The sequence below is a fragment of the Ambystoma mexicanum genome, chromosome 12 (assembly GCF_040938575.1).
Source record: "Ambystoma mexicanum isolate Mex_15411 chromosome 12, UKY_AmexF1_1, whole genome shotgun sequence".
In the NCBI taxonomy this organism is placed as follows: Eukaryota; Metazoa; Chordata; class Amphibia; order Caudata; family Ambystomatidae; genus Ambystoma; species Ambystoma mexicanum.
Genome location: NC_090936.1, coordinates 1,183,083,680 through 1,183,108,067, shown reverse-complemented (window position 1 = coordinate 1,183,108,067; position 24,388 = coordinate 1,183,083,680). Strand labels below are relative to the sequence as shown.

The window sequence follows — 24,388 nt, the reverse complement described above, 5'->3', positions numbered from 1 at the left end:
TTTGGCCATTGTGTTAGTTTACAAGATCGTGGCAACACCATTTTCGGTAGGTGCGTTTGCCTCACTTTGGGGCGTGGTTTGTGCGCAGGTATGGCAGACCTGTGGCCAGCGGTGGCAGTCCTGGCAGAAGGAGTTTAGTTTAGGATGCTTTAGTTTGTGGTTTGGCTTTGTTTGTCCCTTGTGGCAATGTTTGTGCGTGGTGGTGGCAGCACCGAGACACTGGCGTGGCAGGCCAGGGTAGAAGGAGTTATAGTGGTTTTTGTTTGTAGTCCTAGCATGATTGTGGGGGTGTTACCTTTCTTGTGGTTGTTTAAAGGGGGAGATGTGCTGTAGCTTGAATGTAGTGGTTGACTGCCTGTGTGAGTGCAGGGCCTTGTGGAATGCTCATGTGGAGTTTGGAGTGTTGGGGCGCCTGGTAGTTCCATGAACTGACGGTTGGGACTGGGAGCTGGGCAGGGAACCAGGGTGGAGGCTTACAGATCTTCTCTCCTACTTCTGAACTAATCTATGTAACTAAGACACAATAAAGCATGTTCCTGTTTCTACTCACCTGGGTCAGCCTGGTTCCTGCTCCTTGTATATCACTGGCCCAGGCACAACTTGCAGCAGGCAAGTTACATCTCTTTGCTCGGATTTACCGCCGGCACAGACAATCAAACCACAGCCTGTATGTAAGTATTTTTATTAAGAACAGCGGAACATACTGCGGCAATTGACAGAAGCAAACACGTAGGTAGACTTGAAAAACACAAGTGAGGTTATTGTCCGACAAGTGCACACAGACAAAATAAGAATTTTAATTAAATACAAACTGAACATTACATTTGGACATTAAAAAACAGGTTCTTAGGAACAACCATTAATTCAAGTTTTTGGGGAAAAAATAATTTTCGGTCGGCCATCTTGGTGAGCGGTAACACTGAAAACTAAACCGGAAAACGGATGTAAACATTGCAATATACAGTTAGAGTTCAGCAAAGCACTTTATCTAATGCCTGCCCCAGGCCATTTGTGCTCGTTTTATCGACATATTGTACAACCATGATTTTTTCGAGTCAAGAAAGAACTTTTGGAAAAGGTAAAACTATCATTTTATTTTGGAATTTTATTTTTTATTAACATAAAACATAATATTCGGCAGACCCGTTTGACAACATGAAATGTGCTTAAATACTGTGCAATAATATTGTACCAGCGTTCAAGAAGAACCGATATCACTTGAGGACTTCTTGGTCCATTTGTGCACGTTTCTACGCAGGGTTCAGCAACCTTTGTCTCGCCAGATGATTTGGACTACAACTCCCATCATCCCCAGACAGCACAGTCAATGTCGAAGGACAATGGGAGTCGTAGTCCAAAACATCTTGAGGTTGCAGGCCCCTGTTCTACAGTATATTGTTTCCACTGTGGAGAGCGCGGCCACATTCCGTGATAGCTGTAAACATATTTTCTACATCATTTATTACAGAAAGCGGTTTTTAACACCCAGGCAAATAGCTCCACTGTGTTCAGACTAGTTAAATGCCTACTTTTGTGGCCTAAACGATGGCAGCCTACGATGCGGATGAGCCTATCCAATTAAGGGACACTACACTTTACATATTTTAAAACTAAATTGTTCATATTTGTATAGGATTTCCAACATAATATATGTACTGACTACCACATATGTTTTTAGTGGGGAATAATAACTGCAAAAATATACAGCCACCTATTTATTTACAATATATTTACACAACAAACATATTTCCCACAATACACGACAACTGCATAGATTTCTTATCAGAATATAAAAAATGTACGACAGTGAATGAATTATGCTGCACACAGTAGTATTTCCATATTCACACACACACACACCAATGTCTTTTACTTTATAATATTTCATTTAATTTTTCATGTACTTTTCTCCTCTTCCATTTTATATGGAGGAAAGCTTTCCTTAAAAATTACAATGTTTTGTGCATTACTATGAGCGGGGGGGGGGGAGGGGGTGGGGGGGAAGGTGTTCCTTTTGTGCAAATGTTTTCGGGCATCAAGTAGACTGAGAAACATACGTGGTGCGTCACAGCGCCCTCTGCTGCCTAGATTCCACATCTGGGGAATTAATTGTCACTCTGGGGGCAGAGTTAGGGTAGGGATGTCCAGATGGGGTCCTACAGGTCCAAATGCAGCCCCCCCCCCGGGTTCCGTTCTCACCGCAGGCATATTTAACCTCTACGACCCCTAACATCGCGGTCCACCAGCACTCAGATGATACACAGTTGAACTAAAGGTCAAGGGCCCAGAATATAGTGCTCTCCATCGCTCCTAACTTGAAATCATTCAAAAGTGGATGAAAAGTGCCTACTTAAAGCTTAACGCCACAACTACTGAATTTGTAGTTCTTGGACACTAGACCAAGCAGGAAGCCGTTGAAAAGTGACTGGGCGAAATGCACTTGGACAGGTTCAATCTTCAACTCACATCACACATTTAGCAAAAACCCTAGGCTTCATTGTCAATAGCAATCTATCCTTCCAACAACACAACACAAAAAGGGCTCAAACGGTTTGCAATCAGATCTCTCTACTCCGCAACATCAAGTCCTTCCTTCCAACCCAGGACTTCCGAATAGTGGCGCAGGCTCTAGTGACGTCAATGGGCATAATGCCCTCCTTGCAGGAATCCCAGCTGCTCACCTGGCACACCTTCAAGTTGCCTCCAAAGCAGCAACTGACCTCATCACCAGCGCTAGAAAATTTGACATCACCCCCCACAGTGCGTGAATTACACTGGTGCCGCACACTGGCAAGAATCTGGTCCAAAACTTTGTGTCTCACTAACGAGGCAACCGCCACCGGTACGCCGGCCAACCAGACGGCCAAACTAGAAAACATCTGTCAGCTATCACCAGACTGGACACTGAACTGGCTCACAAAGGAGAAAACTAGGAAACAGTTGCCCTCATGCTACATTCCGTTCCTCTGGAACTCCATCCCAGTCTTCTCCAGGTTTTCCTCAGTTTAGGAAAGAACTGAAGACCTTGATGTAACCGAGACTCTGATCTCTCGTGCGCTCCCCACCCGTATGTTGTACTCTGATCGTTGTTACTTATGTTTACTTGATGACTTGTTAATTTCTGACTACCAATGTTTGGCTCTACGACCTATACAGTGCTCCGTTGCTCCCGAGTTAGGTCAGCGCTATAAAAATGTATAATAATAATGATGTAGAGTGTTGAAGGGTACATTTAGGATGAGGTAAAATGGGTACTATATCTGCATTGAGGTGGAAACTGTTCTAGGCGGCATCAGGTTCCATTCCCTGAGGACATGAATAGAGTCTTTTTTCAGTGCAAAATAGTATCTGGGACAATAGATTGTGAGAAGAGACAGACGAAGGATGGACTTAAGCAGATATTTGGACTACAACTCCCAACAGCCCTAGTCGTCATAGTGAACCGGGAGGAATCATGGGATTCATAGTGGAACATCTGGAGAGCTGCAAGTTGCATACCACTCGCAATAAAGCATTTCTTTAAATAAAGGGTGGTGGAAGCTGGAAAACCTTTTGGCAAGAGTTTGTGGGTCCAAAGGATCCTGGATTTTAGGAGCTGGGTCCTTTTGTCCTAGTCAGTTTATGAGATATAAACACCACCGCACTAAGCGAGGAACAGCTCTCGCCCCCGATATTGATTTACTGGACGGGTCAGAAAAGGAGAACATTTAGTGCTCAAATCTGCTTTGGCGGCTGGTTTTCTCCTCTTGCTCCTGAATATTTAAGGAAAAGCAAATTCCTGTTTTTACCCGGTCGAGACCTGCTATGGCAGGCCTGCAAGCTTGTGCTTCCTGGTAGTCAGGCCACCACAAGGGAAGAGCGCAGGTGTGGAGGCCGACATGTTATGGCTGAGAAGAGCAAAGGGCCAGGGCAATAGAAACTAGTGCAAGGTATAGAACATGGTATAAATCAGTGAAGGGTGGGGGAGGAGAGGATAGGGGCTATGGGTTAATCATGGTTAAACACTTCAATTTGCAAGCTACTAGTCAGTCATAAAAGGTCACTTGCCACCTCAATGTTACGCATGCATACAGCACCCCATTTCTTACTAGCTTAGAGGCAATTATCACTAGGCGATGGCAAGTGGCCAGTGCAGAGTCTGAGTCCTGTAGCAACAATGGAAAGTCACAGGCCACACAGCTGCGTCAACCTTTCATTGACAGAAGTCCGCCCATTTCCTGAGGATTAAAAAAACTTTCTTAGCTTCGTTTTCTGTGCTTCTGCTAGTCCTGCCTTACAGAACCAGGGTGTGTCCATATAGCAAGTAACTAGCTCGGGGGTAATTCAAACCACCTGAAGGTTTGGTGTTCCAAGGTCCTTCAAACCTAGCAGATGTTTGCAGAGATTTGTCTGTAACAATGTTAGGTTCACCCAGAGCTAACAAGTTTGGGTCCTCGGTGGACAGCACAGGACCAGGCAACATGGTGCAGTGAAGAGAGGGGTTAAAGGGTGCTTTACAGGGTTAGGAGTGGCTTGTGACGTGTATACCTAACATTCAGCTTGGTGAGCCATCAATATTTTCGCAGGTCACTTTTTGTGGTGTCGTCCCGGCTTGTTCATGAGACGCACCAGGGATAGGTAGGCCGATAGTCCTTACCTATGTGCTTCGAGCTCTTAATTTGTCGCTGCGATTTGACACAGCGGAATGATGCGCTCGCTATTTCAAGGTGTAAATAACAAATCGGTCAAATTGAGGTCACCAGTCTGAAGCACTCAACATGTTCTTTCCACGAGGTGAGAATTACATTGAAAGCCTGCAAGTCAACTGATCTTCTGCAAAATGCAGAGCATACGCTCTGGGTGTGCAGAACCGCATGGGTGTCGCGAGTCCGCACATCTCCACCCTCATCCGCACCTTTGCGCTTAGAAACTGGTCTTCGGTATTAAGCACGTTATAAAAGAACAATTATAATTATAATGCAGATAGAAAGGCGGGCAAAAGATGTTGTGTCCTAATTATTCATTTTATGCATTGTGCTGCCCACCGAAATGTGCCGCTCCAAGGTGAATTTGCACCTTATAATAATGCAGTATTTACCAATGGGAGTATGTGCACGCTGAAGGCTGCATGTGGTGGGTGCTGAAAAAAAGGTACTATTCACACAACACCACCAGTTACAACATTACCACCAAACCTGCAATGGGGCTTAAAATGTTTGGCATCAACGCCCTTATTGTTTTGCTCTTATAACTCATTAGAAATCACTTAAAAAGTCTCTCAAGGTCATTGTGGTCCTAACTAAAAATAGCAACATAGTCCACTGTGTGGAGGTCATCAACAATGAAGTGTTGAGAAAAGGAAGCACCAGAAGGAAAAACCACCAGATAATCAATAAGAAATGCAGAAAAGATCCCACAGGATGCCCCCTCATGAGGAAGATGCATCGCATGTGTCCGTCTTGTTACTGTCTCGCGGGGGCGTGGTGGCGTCAATGGGGATGTGGCGTTCATGTCCCGCTAAGGGCTACGTAGAAGCCCGCACTACAATGTTCATCACAGCAACGCCACCCCTCTTCGAACCATTGCTGATCGTGGATTCCAGGACTGTCACTCGATGTCAGCCGCCAGTTCTGTGTTGTCAGACACTATGATTGGCGAGGACGTATCGACACTGGACTACTGCACCGAGCTGAGACTCAAGGGGATGACCATGGACTACATTCCAATGGACCGGTTGCTGATGATGTATGCCCGTTGGGTTTCCTTACCTATTTATGCTTGTGGGTATGAGGAGGGGTTCAGTGCTATGGTAGGTGAAGCACAGGCTTTGACCCGTAAGACATCCTGGCCCTACAAAAGCAGCATAATGTACCGCAGGCCTATAGTAGTTGTAAAAGTAGGTTTCTAGGAGTCAATTTGATCTTAAGCCTAAATGTTTCTTCTTGTTCCGGTCTATATAGGTATATATACATATTTCAGAGAAATGCACCTTGCTGATATGATGCCCCGCTTCTGCAGCATAAGTGTTGGCCTCACGGGGCCATGTGGTAGAATAGTATGGACGAACAGCACGGTCTGACACATTGGCGCAGGTATACATGTATTCACCAAAAAAGCTGAATACAAATACATGCTGTGCAAGACAAGGAGCTTCAAAGTTCCCATAATCACGAATGGGAAGCAAATTACTCAAGACTAGTGCTGTGGAGCTGGGATCCTATTGCGGCAAGTACTGCATTATTACACAATTACACCAGTGTGACTTATAGTGATGGGCAAACTGGCAACAAGGCTTACCTATAAAGGAGTGCCAATCTGTGAATTTCAAATCAATAAGCAAATCCTTTTGAAAGGGTTGGAATTCGTCAAAGTCAAACTGAACAGAAAATTGATCCAGTCATTGCAAATTCAGTCGATCGGAAAGTAAAAAGAATAGACGAACGCCGGACTATGATGACCTCAGCAACTGCGGCCACATCACACACATTTAATTCCTAGACAAGAACTGCAGCCACCCAACTTCTAGCACACATCAACAGCGATTGCCAACTCCAGATCTATGCAGCAGGCTTCAGACGCAGCACAATGACAGCCACCGCCCAAGGGGTTGATGCTGGGCTCTGCATCCTTGGTGGCAGACACCCCTGCCTTATTGGTACCAATCAAGCTGTATGCAGTTTACTGCAACAGTAGACCATCAAATCTCATCAACCTACCGGACAACCAGGTAGAACCAGAGGGAAGGTCCTATGCAGGTTTGTCTCCTGCCACCACCATTTTATCCAGATGGACACTGCCAGATCACCACCTCTACTCCTCCTATGTGGAGTCGCCCAGGGATCCATCCTCCCACCCTTGATCTTCAACAGAAGCCAGTTTGTGGCCCGGCGAGAGCAGCGTAAATGCAAACAAGAAGGTACCCGGATATTCTCAGACTACGACCCAAGACTGTGTATCTCTATACCCGTCAACACCAGATACGCCTCCGTTGCTTACCGATGCTAGGTTCACGCTCAACAAATACCCGCAATCAAATAGGAATAAGAACACATCTGCCTCCATCTCTCCTAAACCCTTGACCTTCGGGAGAAAGAATTTTCAGAACGACTTTGTGCCCATGTACTTTCACCTTTTTGAAAGTTAAAAACAGAGTGCAGAAACTGGACTAAAAAGTCAATTGGACCATCAAACATACATTGTTAAGATTCTATTTTTAAGCTAACTTATGTACCTGCAAAGTAAAGTCCACGTTTATTGCAATATAGTTTTTTCCTATAGTGCACCCAATTGCATGTGTGCACTTACATTTGAGTGACAAGTTTGAAAATCCAAATTTGAATTATTGTAAAGTTAAGTAAACATTTGTTTAGGCATAAACAAGGAAAAATGATTGTTTACCAGAAATAGTGCATATTTTAATTGACAATAAAGTATTTCAGCGACTGCGCTCATATGCTAGAAGGAAATTGAGGATGCTTACTGTCTTGAAGTTGCTATTACTAAAAGACTCTTTAAAATATCTTGTGAAAAGAATAAAAAGACTCCTATCACCCTCATTTTGATTGCAAGGATACAGGGGAAAAGCACAATTTTCCTTCAATGTTCTCAATTGTATTCCTATTGGTATCAAAGGTCTGTGCGGTAACATCTCCCCGAAGTTTCCGACTGATTTTCTGATGTCACCGGGGAATGCATTATTCGGGTTGCTGCGAAATGGCTTCAGTTATGCAGACAGGGACTGGTTTTCTTGCACCAGGGAATGAAAGGGGCAAAGACTGCCACCACTTTTGCAATGTCGGTCACAGTTGCATATCTCCAGAGATCACCCAGGATTGACTGCATGAATGAGGTGAAAAGCAAGGAAAACCGGCTGAATCATGGGTTCCCTTGCCTTTTACTGCAAGCATGCGGTGAGTCCCTGATCCGCCCCTGTGCCGTGTGCAAATCTAGATCAGAACGGAAGCTGAAAGCCTGGGTGGGCGCCCAATCGGACAAGCTCTTTCCTCTGATCAATCGGTGCACATGAGAACGAGGCCAAGAGTCGGAGAAATGAACATCACCAGCATGAAATCAGGGATAAGACATCATCAGAAACTCATCCTATCAACATGTGAGCTATTCTAGAGACCAGGACAGACACTTTTTCTTTCTAGAATTACAGAATTGCAGGCTTATTCTATTGATTATTATTCTCTGGTCAGCCACTTCGCCACCCTTTGCCCATTTAGGCCTTTTCACTGTTTGCATTAAGTTAATTCAAAAAAGTATGCGGGATCAGAGGTTGTCTGTGACCTTTAAGGGCAAACTGACGCTTACGTAGTTGGCAACGACGTCTGGAACGTTCACTAAACATGCCGCTTGCTACATGGAGATCTGGCAGCACAACTTAGAGTTCAAGTCCCCTGCAACTCCAGGCATGGACTTTTGGGCTCTTTACCTATTACATGGTTGCGGAAAGACTAATTAATGGACCCAAACAGAATCCGGTGTCCGCAGCTGATCCAGATGTTTTTAGTTTCTTTTTTACTTTGTCATTCTGGTACTTCTGAATTGAGCCGGGAAAAATAGGACTGTACGTCTGACATGGGGGAAGATGGAGAAGTAGGTTAGGATTAAGGAGTTGCTTTGCTCTTTCTTTACAGTATTGTCATGGAGTGGTCTATTTGAAAATTTGTTGTAGGGGTGAGGAGTTGCAAGAGCAAATATCTGAAGAAAGCACCTGACAGGGTGAAATGTGTACAGTGAGCGAGGGTGATGTGGTGGTCCAGTGGCGGAACCTTGTGCTGCTGCTCCAAGCGAGCGCGCTGGTACGGTTCCATCACAAGTCTGCAGCTCTTGTGCTTCGATGGGCCGTGCAATACTGCACCATGAGAGGTAAAGCTTTCCTTTAAGAAATAAGAAAAAATGGCGACAGATACTGTGCACTTTGATCTTTCCGTTCACAATTCGAAAACAAAACTTTTAAAGTACAATCTTAGCACGCGGGCCAATGCGAATTGCACCAGCTTTTTGTTTTGTTTGCTTTACTATAACCTTAAATATACCATTAATTTAATATACACATCAGGAATGTCTTTAACAATCAATGTTACGGAGAGTGAAAACATGTATTTTGTTGCTTTCAAAATAAATACATTTACATAAATTGGAATGAATTGATAAATGCCATCCACGTAAGTCACAGCATGTTCCACGAGGGTCACGTACCATCCACTTGGGTCACAACATGTTCCACGGGGGACAGTCTTCTTACATGTTCGGTCTTCGATCAACTATTTGAAATTATTCAGATTCTCAGGTTGAATCCCCAAGCGGGCACAGTTTACCAAAAGGGCTTCCAGAAGTCACCCGAGACCAAAACCTGCTGAAATTCTGAAGATGGTGTCTTTGCAGGAAGATAGGCAAAACAAAATGATACGCCAGAGCTTCAGAACGGTAAATGCCTCCGACGGCAGGAAATCTCTACACATTGATAACAGAAATGGGACCCTACTGGGCAACATTTATTTACCAGATCATTGATCTAAGATTTTTCCCACCCAGTATTATTTTCTTTTGCCATTTGATTTACCCCCGATACTGTGTTTATTTTTGGGGCTGCCCTTTCTTTAGTTTGCGGGAAGGTAGCTTAGGTGTCTCCCCAACCGTTCCTTCATAATTGTGTCTTGCCTGGACCAAGGCGGTATGTGGGCCTGAACTTGTTCCCTTGAAGGGGCCTCATTCACTGCCCATAACGTAAATATGCTACGCGGGGTGTGAGAGAATAAACTCCCCCAAGAATTATTATACAGGACCTAGTTTTAGTTTTTTAAAGATCCTTTGAAACTGGATCTATCTGACTTCTTTTTTATTTGGGGGGGATCCCCCAAACTCCCTGTTTCCCTATGTTTTTAAGCCTCCCAACCCCCTGCCCACCCGTTTGAACTCCTTAACCCCCAATTATATTTTAAAAAAGAATTCAATGTTTTTCTATTGATTTATTTTGGTAAAAAATCCATCAAATCTTTTTTTCAGTAAAATCACTGGATACCTTTCGAAACTTTACTTCTCGTAGTTGATGTCTTACAATCTAATGAAAAGCAATTCTAATGAAAATAAATTTCACGGATCTACCCTTTAATGAAACCAGAAAAAGAATAATTAGAAGCATTACAATATCCAGGTTGTTTTTGAAAGTCTAATTAGCTTTAAAGTCTCCTGTCATAATCCTTCCATCCCATTCAAACCTCCGGCTAAATATCTCTGCTCTAAAGCAAATTTGTACGGCTAGCAACAGTATCTAAGGTGTCGACTGGGGACATGGAAAAACACGAGATGTGTGTTGGTATCGCGGTTTACATCGTTTGCCCAATTGGGCAGTCGTAGGCAAGTCACTTTTTCTTCTTGGAGTTACCTTATCTGCCAAATTGGTTGATTATGGCTAGCCTCTCTTTCAATCGCTATATAAATAACCAGTCATGTTCATAAAGCTATGCTGTGCTATGCTATGCTATACTTTCCCGCACTTTCACATTCTCAATGTCACTGGGCCTAGTACGATTGTTGTTTTGTTCCTTCCCTGTACCCCTCCCTTCCCTCGTCGCGCTCTGAAATACTTGTATGAGCGCGATATAAATAAAATATCATATCATATTAGCAAGGCCGACCTATCCTGCTTGCTGGCACAAAAAGGCTGGCGTGCTTGAATGTGCTCACGGCCAATGGACACCAATGCATACACTAGCCAAGAAAGCATACCCGCTTCGGTTGCCCAATACAAAGCCAAGCATGGTGCCAAGTGGCGTATATTTAGAATCCATTTACCAAAGCTTGCAAGACACCTTCCAACAGGTATCAGCAAGATATGTTCTACCCCAAATGTAATGAACACACTTTTATTGGTTTGCAACTGTTCAAGACTTAGGCCCTCATTACGAGTAGCCGGCCCAGAAAACAGTGCCAGTAGCAACGATTACCAGCACCTTTTCCAGAACGGCTCATGGGAATGGGAACGTACCGTTCGGCCGCCGCCCGTAATATCCCGGTGTTACCGGGATATCGGGCAGGGGAAATGGTATGCTAAGGTTGCCGGTACTGCCGGTGGCCTACCAGCAACCTCATAATGAGGGCTTTGATGTTGAAAGACGACAAGTAACCTGTAGCCAAATGAGGGGACATCCTTAGAGTTGTGCCGGTTATTTCTGTGCAAGTAAAGCGCTGAGCATTGTTATAGCACTTACCAGCAGCCACAGGTAGCTTCTATGCACAACACGCCTGGTTACAAGGAAATGGATCGTGACCTGCGTGCATATTTGAGATGACGGCCAGTTGCTAATATTTGCTGTCTTCAGTAGTTTTGAGCAAAGATCAGGTATGGTTTTATAAGTATAGCTTAGTGGCAACGTGCTTGTTTTGGAAGCAAGACAACGCAGAGCAACACAGGTTTGAATCCTGGTTCAGCGCTTAGAAACCTCTTCGGTATTCAGCGTGTTATAAATACCCAATTATAATTATAACCCTGAGCCGTTCAAATCCATCCATGAAAATATTTGCATTCCTCTCATGTAGTTAAAACATACAAAAACATTATGAAGATAAGTTATAGCAAGACCCTGGAGACATGCTACAAGTACACTCTCTTTTCAGAGTGTTCCTTGGCTGCTTACGTAGATGGGACAATGTGTCAGTAAGAGTTTCTTAAACTTAATGCCCTCTGAAAACAGCAACAGGAGCATCCAGTTGGGGCCAGCAGGATATTTTAGCACTTTTTGTGATTAGTGATTAATGAGCATTCTTTTGAGTGCTTCTTTGACTGATCACCACAGAAGATGTGCCAGTCATTAGAGTGACTTCTTGATAAGTGGCAGCTTCTGGGGTAAGGCCTGCTTGTCTGAGAAGCCGGTAAGAGCTGGACTGGCTGCAATGCCCGCTCAAACCATCCTGCCATCATCAGAGGGCCAGGGCAACCCTGTTCTTTAGTTTTGCAACTGTTTAGGAAATGTGCGATCCACGTCGTCACAATGAAGGTCAAAACCTTTATCTTCAGCTAATATTTTGACCTCTTTTTGCTTTACGCTTGCCGAGCATGCACAAACCCCAGGAGCGGTTATGCTGGGGGATTCATTTCAATGGACGCTGAGAGAGTTATCCCTATAATGGTTTCAGAAGGTCTGGGGTTTGAGGAACTCTGTGATCGCTCAAGATCCACCAGCCATTGGGTTGCGTCTCAGCGGTGTCCTTCAGGACCGGCTGCCGGGGACCGGACCGGTTGCAGAGGAAGGGACCGGTTGCACAGGAAGCCTGTAGGAGCTCCCGCAGAGGTATGAGAAATGACCCGTAGCCGCTGATCCAGGGGACACTCTTGTAGAGGAGGGACCACCATGGTTGCTACAAAGAAACCCCTTGAGGTGGAGATTGGTGAGGAATTTCCCCGATAATGCTGCAGGGCGTAGGGCGGTCAGATCAACTGGGACCTCTCTTGGTAAACTGGGCCTTCTTTTTTCTCAGAAGACTCCATAGTATTTATTTCGGATTACTTCGATTTTATTGCTGTAGGCTCGTAGAGGGCAGGATGGATATTTGAAAAGAGCAATGGAGATTTTGGTGAGCAGCCAATAGGAATGTGTTGGTCTCCGTATCCGGCGGACATCATTCGTTCTCTTTGTCCCCCGTGTTCACCCAATCGTAGATCACGAGGGGGATGCTGACTAAGGAAAAGAGTGCGCCGAGTGCCAAGAAGGCGAATGCCTGCAACGAAACAGAAAATACAGATTATTTGACGGCATCATTGCTGCCCTTCCTGGCAAGCTGGTCTCCAATCGACGCCTTACGGTACTCGTACCCAGTAGAACAAAGAGGGAAGGCTTTACCACGAACTGCAAGCGCCTCATCTCATTGGTTTAGCAGATGTGTGGTTTGTGCATTGTCAATGTATAAACATATTAGTGTAAGAGCCTGTGTACACGGGCCAAAGTGCAGGTTTTATTTAACACAGTAGGACCACTGTATATCCTAAGCCTACAGCTCCCTCTACCAGTAACAGCGGTTACATGTCTTTATACCGAAACCTTTTATAAAGAATGAACATATATCGAATATTTTATAATGAAAAATGCTATAGAGAATGCATTTTTGTCTTTTTCTTGGGGGAGTGGGGTCCCCCAAGCCCCTGTTTCCCACCCCTAAAAACCTACCCCGACCGTTTCCTAAAAATATTTAACCCTTTACACCACCCCTAAATGCATTCTCTATATAATAAAAGATTTGATATAAACACTGTATACCATTAACAACAGACGAAGCTATGCAAATTGGCATTGTCTCTATATGTCCTAAGGCAACAGCTCCCTCTAGTGGTGACAACAGGTTATGCTACTGCATCGGACACACGTACATCTGGCCTTTTATTATATTATATCTGCTTCACTGCGGTTACTATGCCAGTATTTCACATTTGGATGAATTGCACCTTATATTGAGAACAATTGTAAGGTTGAAAAAAATAAATGTCCTTGCCAATATAAGCCCCAATCGCATTCCCCTGCATGCAACCTTTTTTAATATTTTTAAAATGACTATATTAATGTCAGTGAGACACTTAGAGCCTCGTTGCAAGTGTGTCAGTAATGGTAAAACAGGTGGTATTATCAAATACTGCCTGTTATTTTTAGTTCTGCCCAATTATGGCCTTTGAAAATCTTAGTAAAAGAAAATGGCGGCATGTTACATCACGATGATGTCCTACTGTGCCAAATCCCTGCCCTAGTGGTCACCCAGCGCCTGAACTGGTCCGGAGGTTGGTGTATTGTGCCCCTCCCAGGGTACACAAACCTTAGTCTGCCGAAGGAAAAGGAGCGAGGGGCATATGAGGATGGGAAAGAGGGGAGAAGTGCCAGAAACATAAGGTGGGAGTGAGGATGGGGGGAATGTTTTGTGACGGGGTGCGTGCATGTTAATGTGGTTAGGTAGCGCACAGAATTCATGGCGCAGAGAAGATGGGTATGTTCTAATGTGTAAAGGGTCAGCTGGTGTGTGTTCCAAGGCAGGGGTTGGAGGATGGGGAAATTCACGCACCATGTAAGATGCACGAGGGACTAGAGATGCGTTTGTGCAATCCTAATAGATTTCGTGACTTATTTGATAGACATACCTTTAACTAACTGATTCTGGTAGGTAAGTTTTGGTTGAAATAACGGGGGAAAATCCCAAGGCCCAAAACACTGATTTTGAAAAATTCGAATTTTTGCATTTACATTTGTTTTTAATGCAGAGGTGCTTCCCCAGAGCCCTCCCCCAACACCTCCCTACATTTATGTATACCCTTATCCCACCTCCCAGCTTTTTATTTAGTAAGAAGTGAAACAATGCTGCATTCATTAAATTCAGTGTTTTTGGCCTGTGGATTTTCGCATTCGTTTTTTGGGGAGATTACTGTAGGTTTCATGTAAACAATTCAGGCTACATTACAAAAAGGGGGGTTGGAGCATCCGGCGGCCTCCCTAGCTACCCCCTTGTGAAAAGATTCCAGTGGGCGGTAACCATGAGTTTCTACAGGGATACGCACTCCCCACAACAGAGCAGTCGGCATTGGCAAGTGGAGGTCTCCATTGGAAACCACTACCGCTCATCCGCCAGACCTGTGCACGGCTTTGCTGAGTGGTGAGAGAATGCTTGGAGGGGAGGTCACTTATGCAGTGTTGCTCGGCCCTTCTCAACAGGACCACTTCGATCCACTTTAGGATGACAGTGGGCCTCGCTATGAGTTGGGTGTTGTAGTTACCTCCAAACCTGTTTACCGTTACCGCCAAATGGTCCTGTGGAACTAACACTGGATCCTTTTTGGAGTTTTTAGGACCCCATGGGCATTTCGTCAAAGTTAACATGAGCGGTAATTCCGCCACAGTAAATCCGGGGATTTTTCAAGGTAAAGTGGAGGATGTACCGCCAGCTATTTCTGCGGCAAAGATTACGCCCGCGGCTGCATGAAATGAGACTCAGTGTCTGTGGTGGGATGAGAACCGCTGTGCAAAATAAATCTGCCTCAATAAGTCTTATAAGTACCCGGCGAGAGACAATCAGATTGCAATACGCAATCTGATTGGCTCTCACCCGGTCCATACCCCAGGCAGAATCCCTCGAATGTTCATCCCCGGCGGGGTTGTGTGGCAGCCCCTCAGCCAATGAGGAGGCTCGAAATGGGGCATTCCCCGCTCCGAGCCTCCACACGGTTGGAGGCTGCCTGAATTCCACGGAGGATTTTCATGAACAGATAGGGGAACGGACCGCTGGCGCCATTTTCCTGGTGGGCCGGATAGATACAGGTTATATTTTGTAATTTTGTTCAGCTGGAGTTTTAGGAAAAGTACAGCGTGCCCTGGAGGAGGATATTTTTCCACCACGATGCCCTAAGTGTACTAAGCAAATGGTTAAAAAAAAGACCTACCCAGATCCTCTGCTTGTACTCGTCCTCGTCTCCCTGTGTGATTTTTAGGTACAGCGACGCGGGAAGAATGAAGATGAGCATGTTGGCCGAAGTCACCCCTAAAAGATGCAAAGTGGTCAAGACCAACAGCCTGCACAGAACCAACCTTGTATAGAGGAACATGCAATGATGTATAACGTACCTATCACTCCGAAAATGTCCTTCATGGATGGAATGAAGATGACCAAGAGGTCGACAGCCGCCAAGAGAATCAGCGTCACCGTGACGTGTTGGCATAAGTTGGGCTTCGCTTTTCTTGCAAGCTCAAACAGCGAAGAGCGCACCTAGGGAACGGGCAAAAGAAAGAGAGTTCCCTGTCACAACTAGGCAGATTTTATCGTCATAACAGGTACAATGAACATTCACTCACAAGCAAAACGGCACACCTCGGTTAGAAGGCTTCCATATCATTTTGTGGACCCCCTTTTTTTTCGACGGGTGTTTTGCCGTGGGAGTTTTGCTGAAAAAGTTAATCGACATTTTTAAAACATTATTTTAGTGGGGTTTCCTCTAAACCCCCCTTGATTTGATATTTTTTTCATTTCCCTTCCCCCAACCCTTTATTTACCCTTTCCCACACCACCCAAAACATTTAGATGAAAATGTTCAGCAAAACTGCTGCGGTGAAACACCTGTCGGAAAAACGAGTGTTGGCAAAAGGACGCAATACCCTTAGAAGGTTGGCAATTGGTGCATGCCATCATTCAATTCTCCACTGCCTTCTGCTTGAGCTGTAGGGTTGGTTGTAACTACTTTTGTAGCGGATCAGATCATGTTTTACTAGTCGTGCTTGGGTAAAGACGCTGGCCGTCCTATGGCACCGCTATGTGGGTGCTGATGGTCCGAATAGCTGCTCAAGCTGCCATCATTCGACACCTAGTGGGAGTAGTGGGGTTGGAAGTGTGCTATCCTGGTGGTTGAGAAGGTTTGGAGTTTTAATTTCCTCTATTTAAGCAACACAAAAGGAATTAGTTAGCTACCTCAGTATTTATTTATGAAACCTGCAAAGCCACTTGCTGAATGTTGCCGTGTCCTGTTGTCTGTGAACGCTGGTAGAACGTCGGGGCAAGTCTATGAGTGACAGCCCAGGAGAATGTTAGGTTATTGTGATTTCTACCGCGCACAGCTGCCATTTTCATGGTCTCCAGGAGCTCTGGCGGATCTGAAAAGGAGGAAGGGCTCAGGTGGGCTAGTTGGTGGGATGGAGAGGGAGAGTGCTGTGCTGTTGTGTGTTGGGTTTGATTATAGTTGGTGTGGGTTTGGCTTCTATGTGATGTTTTCAAAATCTTTTTCAGAGAATGATTTTTTAATGAAACATTTATAACGAAAAAATATACATTTTTAATTTTTTTATTGGGGGGTCCTTCCCCCAACCACCCCATTTCCCTATGCGTTTAAACCCCACCCAACTCCCCACACCCGTTTTAACCCCTTACCCCACCTCCATATATATATTAACGTTCCTAACGCGCATGGATATTTTTGCACTTTGGGAGAGCCTCACTGTAATGGCTTTTTAACCTTTTTGCCACTTTGCAAGGCATAAATAAAGACTATATTTTATTCTCAACTTTGATGTCCGGACCTTGCTAATTTTGGAAGACTGAAGAGTGCTACTCACCCTGCCTGACGTTTTCAGTGCTTTGAATATATATATATATATATATGTATTTTTTTTGGTATTATTTCGTTATATTTTCATTTCATTCACTGGATACCGTGGGCTTTGTGTGGTATTGGTGTGTGAGTGGGTTGTATGGGGTTGTTTGTGGTTGTTGTGGGTTTGTTTGTGTGTCTGTAGTTTAGTTTTCTGTAGTGTGTTGATTCAGGTGTTGAAGAGGGTGCACAGTTTACAGTGATTTTTTCGTTTGTGCTGTGGAAGAGATATGTGTGTTTTGTTTGGTGGTCGGGGGTGTGTTTGTCGGAAAATGGCAAGTTTTTAGTAGGGTTGGTGATGGGAGTGGTCTGTGCGCTTCTCTGCATCAGTTATTTTGGATTGACTATGTTCATATTCGTGTATGGTGGTTTGCATTAATATGCTTTATTTCGTAGAGGAAGCCCAGTTTCTGTTAATATGGTTTTGGTTGTTTTTAGTTTGTGGTGTCTCTCCTTGTGTTGTGGTTGGCTGCTTCTCTTCAATAGTACTTCCTGTTTAGCTCGGTGAGTTAAAAAGCCATGTTTTTAGTAATTGGCTGAATTTTAGGTGTTCTTCTGTTTGTATTGCCTTGGGGAGTGAGTACCAAGGTTTTGCCAAGATACAGGAGAAGTGAATACCATTGCTCAACATCAATGTTCGACTTGGTTTGTAGATGGAGATTTCTTCCTGTATGTATTCCGCTCCTTAACCGTGGATTGCTCTGTGGGTTATGCAAAGCGTTTTGAAGAACATAATTTTTTTGACTAGTGACCAGTGTAGGTTTCCCTGTGCTGGTGTGATGTGTTCTGTCTTAGTCAGTCTGAGGAGTAGTCTTGCTGCTGAGTTCTGTATTCACTTTTGTTTCTTGGTGATGTAATCCAGCATCCGTAGTGAGATGCTGTTGGGGTTGTCTATTCTTGACATGGTGATGACAGTGATGGTTCTATGTGGTAAACTGAGGAAATCTAGTATCTGCTTGATTGCGCGTAGGTGGAAGAAGCACTTCTTTACCACGATGTTGACTTGTGGTTCGAGTTTAAGTCATTGTCCATTAATATTCAGAGGTTTTTAACTACTTTGGAAGGTTTTGGCTGATTTCCCATTTTGGTAGGCCATGGAAGGTGATGTTGGTTCGACGAGCGTGATCATGATTTCTGTTTTGAGCAGGTTGAGTTTAAGGCTGTTGGTGCTCATCCATTTGTTGATTTGTATGAGGCAGTTGATACAAGTTTGGTCTGGTTCTTCAGTAGTGTTGATTCTATAGATGATTTGTGTGTTGTCTGCATAGCTGTAGCAGGTGCGTCCATGTCTTTTGATGAGAATGATGAGAGGGGTCATGTAGATGGGTAGAGTGATGACTCTTGTAGAAGCTTGCAGGTTGGTGTGTGTGGTGCTGACTTGAAAGGGCTTAGTCAGGTTGTTTCCGTTCTTTCTGCTAAGAAGGACTTTAACCATAGTAAAGCAGTGTAGCTGATTCCTACTTCTCCAAGTCTTTTGATGAGGGTTTTGCGGTGGACTGATTCAAAAGCCACAGAGGGGTCTTGTAGTATTAGCACTTAGGTGATGATGTAGTCTGCGTTCGTTTTTAGGTCATCCCTGATAAATAGTAGTGCTGTTTCCATTCCTCTCATGGGTCTGAAACCAACTTGTGCCTGGTTTTATAGCTCATAGCACAATACATGCTCCAGGATTTGTTCATATACTTAGCTTTCCAGGAGTTTCGCCAGGTACGGGAATTCTGCATCGGTCAGCAGTTGGTTAGGTCTTGTATGTTTCCTGAGGAGTCTTTGAGGAGTGGTTTAATGTATGCCATTTTGAAGCTTCGTGGTACATCTCCTGTTGGCAGTGAATAGTTAAAGAGGCCCTGAAGTATTCCAGAGGTGTTTTCTTGGGGTGGATAGCCTTGTACATGTCTGGTGGGCAACGGTCTGCTGGTGAACCTGCTCTATTGCTTTGATTCACTAGCCTAACACATTTTCTTGTCGAAATTAGTGAGACGTAGTTAAGTCTTGTGGTTTGTCCCGGAGTTGGCTGGTTTGAGGTTTGTTGGTGTTCTTGGGCATTCCCCTTGATTACATGCTGGATGTTTGTGATTTTGTTTTTGAAATGGTCTGCAAGGTGATTGGACATTTTATGTGAGGGAGTGGGTGTGGTTGCAGGCTGTTGTGTTTCTTATCTCGTTGATAACCGAGAACATCACTTTCTGGGTGTTTGAGCTTGTGAGGAGTTCCGTGTAGTATAGGTTTTTGCTTTTTGTTCGTTTTCTACTGGCCTCTGAGGTGAGTTGGTACCCAACTCGCCGTTGTTTTCTTTAGAAAAGGGGTCAACGGTTTTTCCAGTGGATATCATCTTTTCCAGCCAGTGAATATCATTATTATTATTTATTAATCTTGTGTTTTTGTAATCCATTTTTGGATTGTCTCAGTTCTTTTTTCTATGTGGGTTGATTCTAAGACAGTAGTTGATGGTTTTGTGGGTTCCAGTCTGGTGTTGAGGTCCATGGTATTTGTGGATTTCCAATTCCTTTTCTGAATGTGGGGGAGTTTTAAGGAGGTTAGCTTGTAGGTGGGTGGGTCTATCACAAAGCGTATTATAAGGTGGTTGCTGTTGATGAATTCTTGCTGTGTAAATGCTCTAAATGGAAAATGAACTGCCATACCAATTGCCTAACTAAAAATGTGATCTATGTGACCTCTTGCCCTTGCCAACTACTTTATGTTGACATAACCACACGTGAGGTGAGACAGGGCATATTGAAACACAGGAGATGTATTAGAAATCAAGTTACAGATAAGCCCCTTGTGGAACATTTTACTAAATTAAAACATAGGGACATGGACCTTAGATGGTTTGTGTTGCAGCACGTAAAAACAAACATGAGAGGTGGCGATATGGGCACAATATTACACCGCATTGAACAACGGTGGATATATACCCTTGACACTGTGCGCAATGGTTTAAATGTATCAGTTGAGTGGAATGCCCTTATTACAAAGAATTGAACCTATTTTCGAGTACCCCACTATACTGGTTCTCAAGATAGGTACATTTTGCATGACCTCTGGACAGAGAAACATACCATACGAGATGAGGCACATCTGTCTGAAAGAGATCACGTTAGCATGATAAAAAGGTAGGCATGAATAACGAAAATTGTGCTCCGTTATACACTAGTAATAACAACAGGGTGGAGTCACATTACCACACTACCCTGTGACAACATGCCCCAACACACGACTACAGTTTTCCTTGGTACCAACTGTTTCTGTCCAATTGCAAGTGAAAAGAAACAATGGAATACGTAATTCCCTCATGCGGTAATATTTTCTTGATATCATGTGCATTTAGAAAAAATATATGTATATTTTTCCACTGTTTACACACACTAGTGCACTTTGGGATTTTATTCATATATGTGTACAGGGTATATATGATTGATGTGCCTACACGAGTGCATAATTTGGCACCACACAAATTTTTTTTTAAGAGTTCTGTTTGATCTCTGCACCTGCGTCTAAGCATAGACTCCGATTCTACTCAGAATAGGTTTTAGTCCCTTTTCTATGACTATAGCGCTGGGATGCCCTATAAAAGGCAGCAGTCCTTTGTTTGTGTTGCTGATATATTTTGGGCTCCGGCGAGACATGCTACGGTTTGCAAGCTAGTTTGAACACTTAAGGTAAGCCAGTGGCATTTATTGTGGGTTGAACACGGATTTTGTGGCAAAATGCAAGGTAGCTTCCCGTATGTCTACTCCCCGAGAATAACATTGAGAAGAGCGTAGTAAATGAATGTGGCTGTATATGTAAGTGGGACGCGAGGTTTTTTCAGAACTATCAGCCCCGCGCACTAATGTAAAAGCAATGGCGGCAGAATATGCCAAGGTTTAGAGCGCTGGCGGGGACTGTTCCAGCATGTTATGTTTATTAGCTGGAAAACTAACCACCTTCCATGTTTACATGGACGCGAGGGCGCATATACAATACTAGTCTCGCGCACTCTGTCCAAAACCATTGGAGGCAGAGTACGCCCACCAGAGAGCGTCGATTGGATTTTTCCCAGACGGTACATGTTACTAGTCAAATGCTATGTTCATTAACCGGGGTGTAATAACACTTCTAGTCGTCGACATTTGGTTGTCTTTTGGTGTCATTTTGTAGTGTTTTGCTACAATCCACAGACCACAGGGACATACTGGGGGTCCCCCCTTTTATGAGTGAAAGAGATCACTTAACCCTCAATATACCCGCACAGGGGGGGCAGGAGGGAGAGAAAATATGAACTATTAAGTAATCCTAGACATTGCTGCCCACAACTAAGGAAAATCATGGTGGATATGTTATCTGTATTTCAGCAGATTCCTGCACCTGTGTGAATGATGAGGAATTCTGAGGAATAGATTGGCAGAACCCGATGATGGGATTCACAGAGTCCTTTTAAGTTTTTGGGTGAGTGAATATTTCTCCATTTGGAGGGCTTACGGTAATAAATCGGATAGACATGACATAAGAGACTACAGAATATTCTGGCTTTTAGAGGTACCTGGAGCCAGGGGAATACTGACGCACATCAAGACAACGAGAACTTTGAAAATTCGTTTGCTGTGGCTACCTAGACATAAGAATTGTAAGTCTAGAATTTTATGCATTTGCAAGCATTTACTATGAAATAGGAGTAGAAATTGATACAGAGCACTTAGACGTATCTCTGTTTGTCTCACAGGGTCTTTATTAAGCCATAGACACCGTGAAGGATCTGTTCCATACATCTACTTGCCATCCCGTGAATTGACACATGGGGGTGAGTAGTTTGGTGTGTTGATATATGTTATACACACATGACAATAACAGTCATTAAAGTGAAGAAATATGGGATGACACTGGATATTGATGGCACTTTATGTATGTTTTTTAGGTTGAAAACTGATTTACACCATTCCAAACACAAGGACAGACCCAATTGTCTGTGCCTTACGTCCTGTGTAAGGTCTCAAGAACGAAAGACAGCCAGTTCTGTTAAATGTGGACCGAAACACGTGTCGACGACTATACAAGATTTTGGTTAATTCATTGACCGAAATAACACGACCCCTGAAAGTTAAAACTGGGCCAAATAATACTTATGATAATTATGTTTTGGAAACATATGTATTAAGAGAACAATACATTACGTGTAATGAGCAAAATCTGTTGTTTTAGGAAGTGATTGAATGAATGAGTGAATTTGGGAGTGTGGATGAAAGTTGAATATATGAAGTATATGATGATGAATTGTTATTTATGGTTTTAAAACATTGCATACAATAATGTACTATGTGTTTATTGATTAAAATGTATAAAAATATGTTTTGAATAATCCGTGTCATTTCCATCCACTGGTCCAACCTTTGTTTCATGTAAACCAATGCTCTAAATGGGTCAGCGGGAGTTCGAGGCAGAGGGGCTGATGATGGTCAGTGGGTGGTCCCCCCTGTAATGTAGTCAAAAGTAACTGCAACATTAAAGAAACGGTATATACGTATAATAATGCTTCTACCTGGAGGTTCTAGCCAAGAGTCTCAAAGCCGGTCTGTGTCTGGACTACATCCTTCCCATTTTCCTGTTTCTACATCGTGTTATGGATGCCTGTGTGTTCATTTGGATTTATTTCCCCAGTATTTTGTTGCTTGCTTGAGTGTTTTACTCTGTAAACATGTGTACTCACCATCCCAACTCTCCGCCTAAGTTGGTAAACATCCCATCAGTCCTTAACACTTAGGCCCTCATAAATTTCCCAGTATCCCATCAGTAATTCCAGCGGGATACCGGGAAACTGACCTACCATAACCTGTGCCTGATATTCCAGGTGCGGGCAACGGCAGTAAATCCCCATTCCATGGAGTCCTAACGGACTCCATGGGGGGGATTGCCAGTATTTCTGGCACCAGTGTTTTTGCCAGTGGGGTCCTGATTTACCTCCAGCTCTTGGCTGGAGGTAACTCAGGTAACCCCTACTGGCAAACTTGTAGTTTTGCGGTGCACCGAGCGAAGTACCGGGAAGTACCTCTTCGTCTCGGCACGCTGCTTTTCTGATTCTGGACTTCAGCTTTACTCCTGTGCGACCTTCGCTCGTTTTGACTTCTGTTCATTTGTGTGGACTTACACTTGGACTACCGCGTGTCAGCACTGAAGCCACGCCTATTTTGCATCTCCGCCTACTTAACCGGCCCTCCGCGCACACCAGCGCATGCGCACCGAGCGAAGTACCGGGAAGTACCTCTTCGCCTCGGCCGGCTGCTTTTCTGATTCTGGACTTCAGCTTTACTCCTGTGCGACCTTCGCTCGTTTTGACTTCTGTTCATTTGTGTGGATTAACACTTGGACTAACGGTAATTGACCGTAATATTGAGCATTTTAATACATAAATCTCAAGGAATATATATTTATAGCCATTTTTCTGTGTTTTCATAGTGTGTCAGCACTGAACCCACACCTATTTTGCATCTCCGCCTACTTAACCCGCCCTCCGCGTGCACCAGCGCGCGCGCACTGAGCGAAGTACCGGGAAGTACCTCTTCGCCTCGGCACGCTGCTTTTCTGTTTCAGCTTTACTCCTGTGCAACCTTCGCTTGTTTTGACTTCTGTTCATTTGTGTCGACTTACACTTGGACTAACGGTAATTGACCGTAATATTGAGCATTCTAATACATAAATCTCAAGGAATATATATTTATAGCCATTTTTCTGTGTTTTCATAGCGTGTTAGCACTGAAGCCACACCTATTTTGCATCTCTGCCTACTTAATCGGCCCTCCGCGCACACCAGCATGTGCTCACCGAGTGAAGTACCAGGAAGTACCTCTTCGCCTCTTTGCTTTGTCGCTGAGGCGGGAGGTGCTTCCCGTGGGCTTCGCTCCTTTAGCGTGGTCTGTTGTGAATGAGTGTGGGCGGTGTGGCTTAGCAAACAGTTGACTCGCCAATAGGATGAGGGTGCTCACTTTAAAAAGTGGAATGCTTCAGTTCCTCAGCATAACAACCGCCACAGAAAATCTGGCACGGCCGCTGCACGCTTCTACGCACCTAAACTCTATGCCCATTAGAAGCAAAGGTATTACAGCCATTAAAACTAAGTTGTTCAACTAAAAGCTATAAATTGGTACCACCCTTCTCAGGTAGAACCAGCATATTGTTCTCTATCATTCTGCATGTATGCAACCTGTAACCGGTCATGCTATGCTGTATCCTACCGGGAAGACTAAGGCGCCTCAACCTGTATGCCAAATTTCTTACATATTCACATATTCTTGTAACAGCACCTCTATGTCCCTGGGCTGC

The 24,388-nt window shown here is 44.1% G+C and overlaps 1 protein-coding gene across 5 annotated transcripts in view; it reads right to left on the bottom strand.

Annotated features, from left to right (window-relative positions):
• Positions 1–666: 666 nt before the first annotated feature.
• Positions 667–24,388, bottom strand: part of SLC38A1 (solute carrier family 38 member 1) — a 697,300-nt gene continuing 673,578 nt past the window's right edge. For all 5 annotated transcript variants that reach the window (XM_069629833.1, XM_069629835.1, XM_069629832.1 and 2 more), the window contains 3 exons: positions 15,582–15,723; positions 15,401–15,498; positions 667–12,705 (listed from right to left, as the gene is read on the bottom strand). In XM_069629833.1, coding sequence (XP_069485934.1) covers positions 12,607–12,705; positions 15,401–15,498; positions 15,582–15,723 — 339 coding nt within the window. In that variant the 3' untranslated portion in view covers positions 667–12,606. The remainder of the gene's footprint in view (positions 12,706–15,400; positions 15,499–15,581; positions 15,724–24,388) is intronic.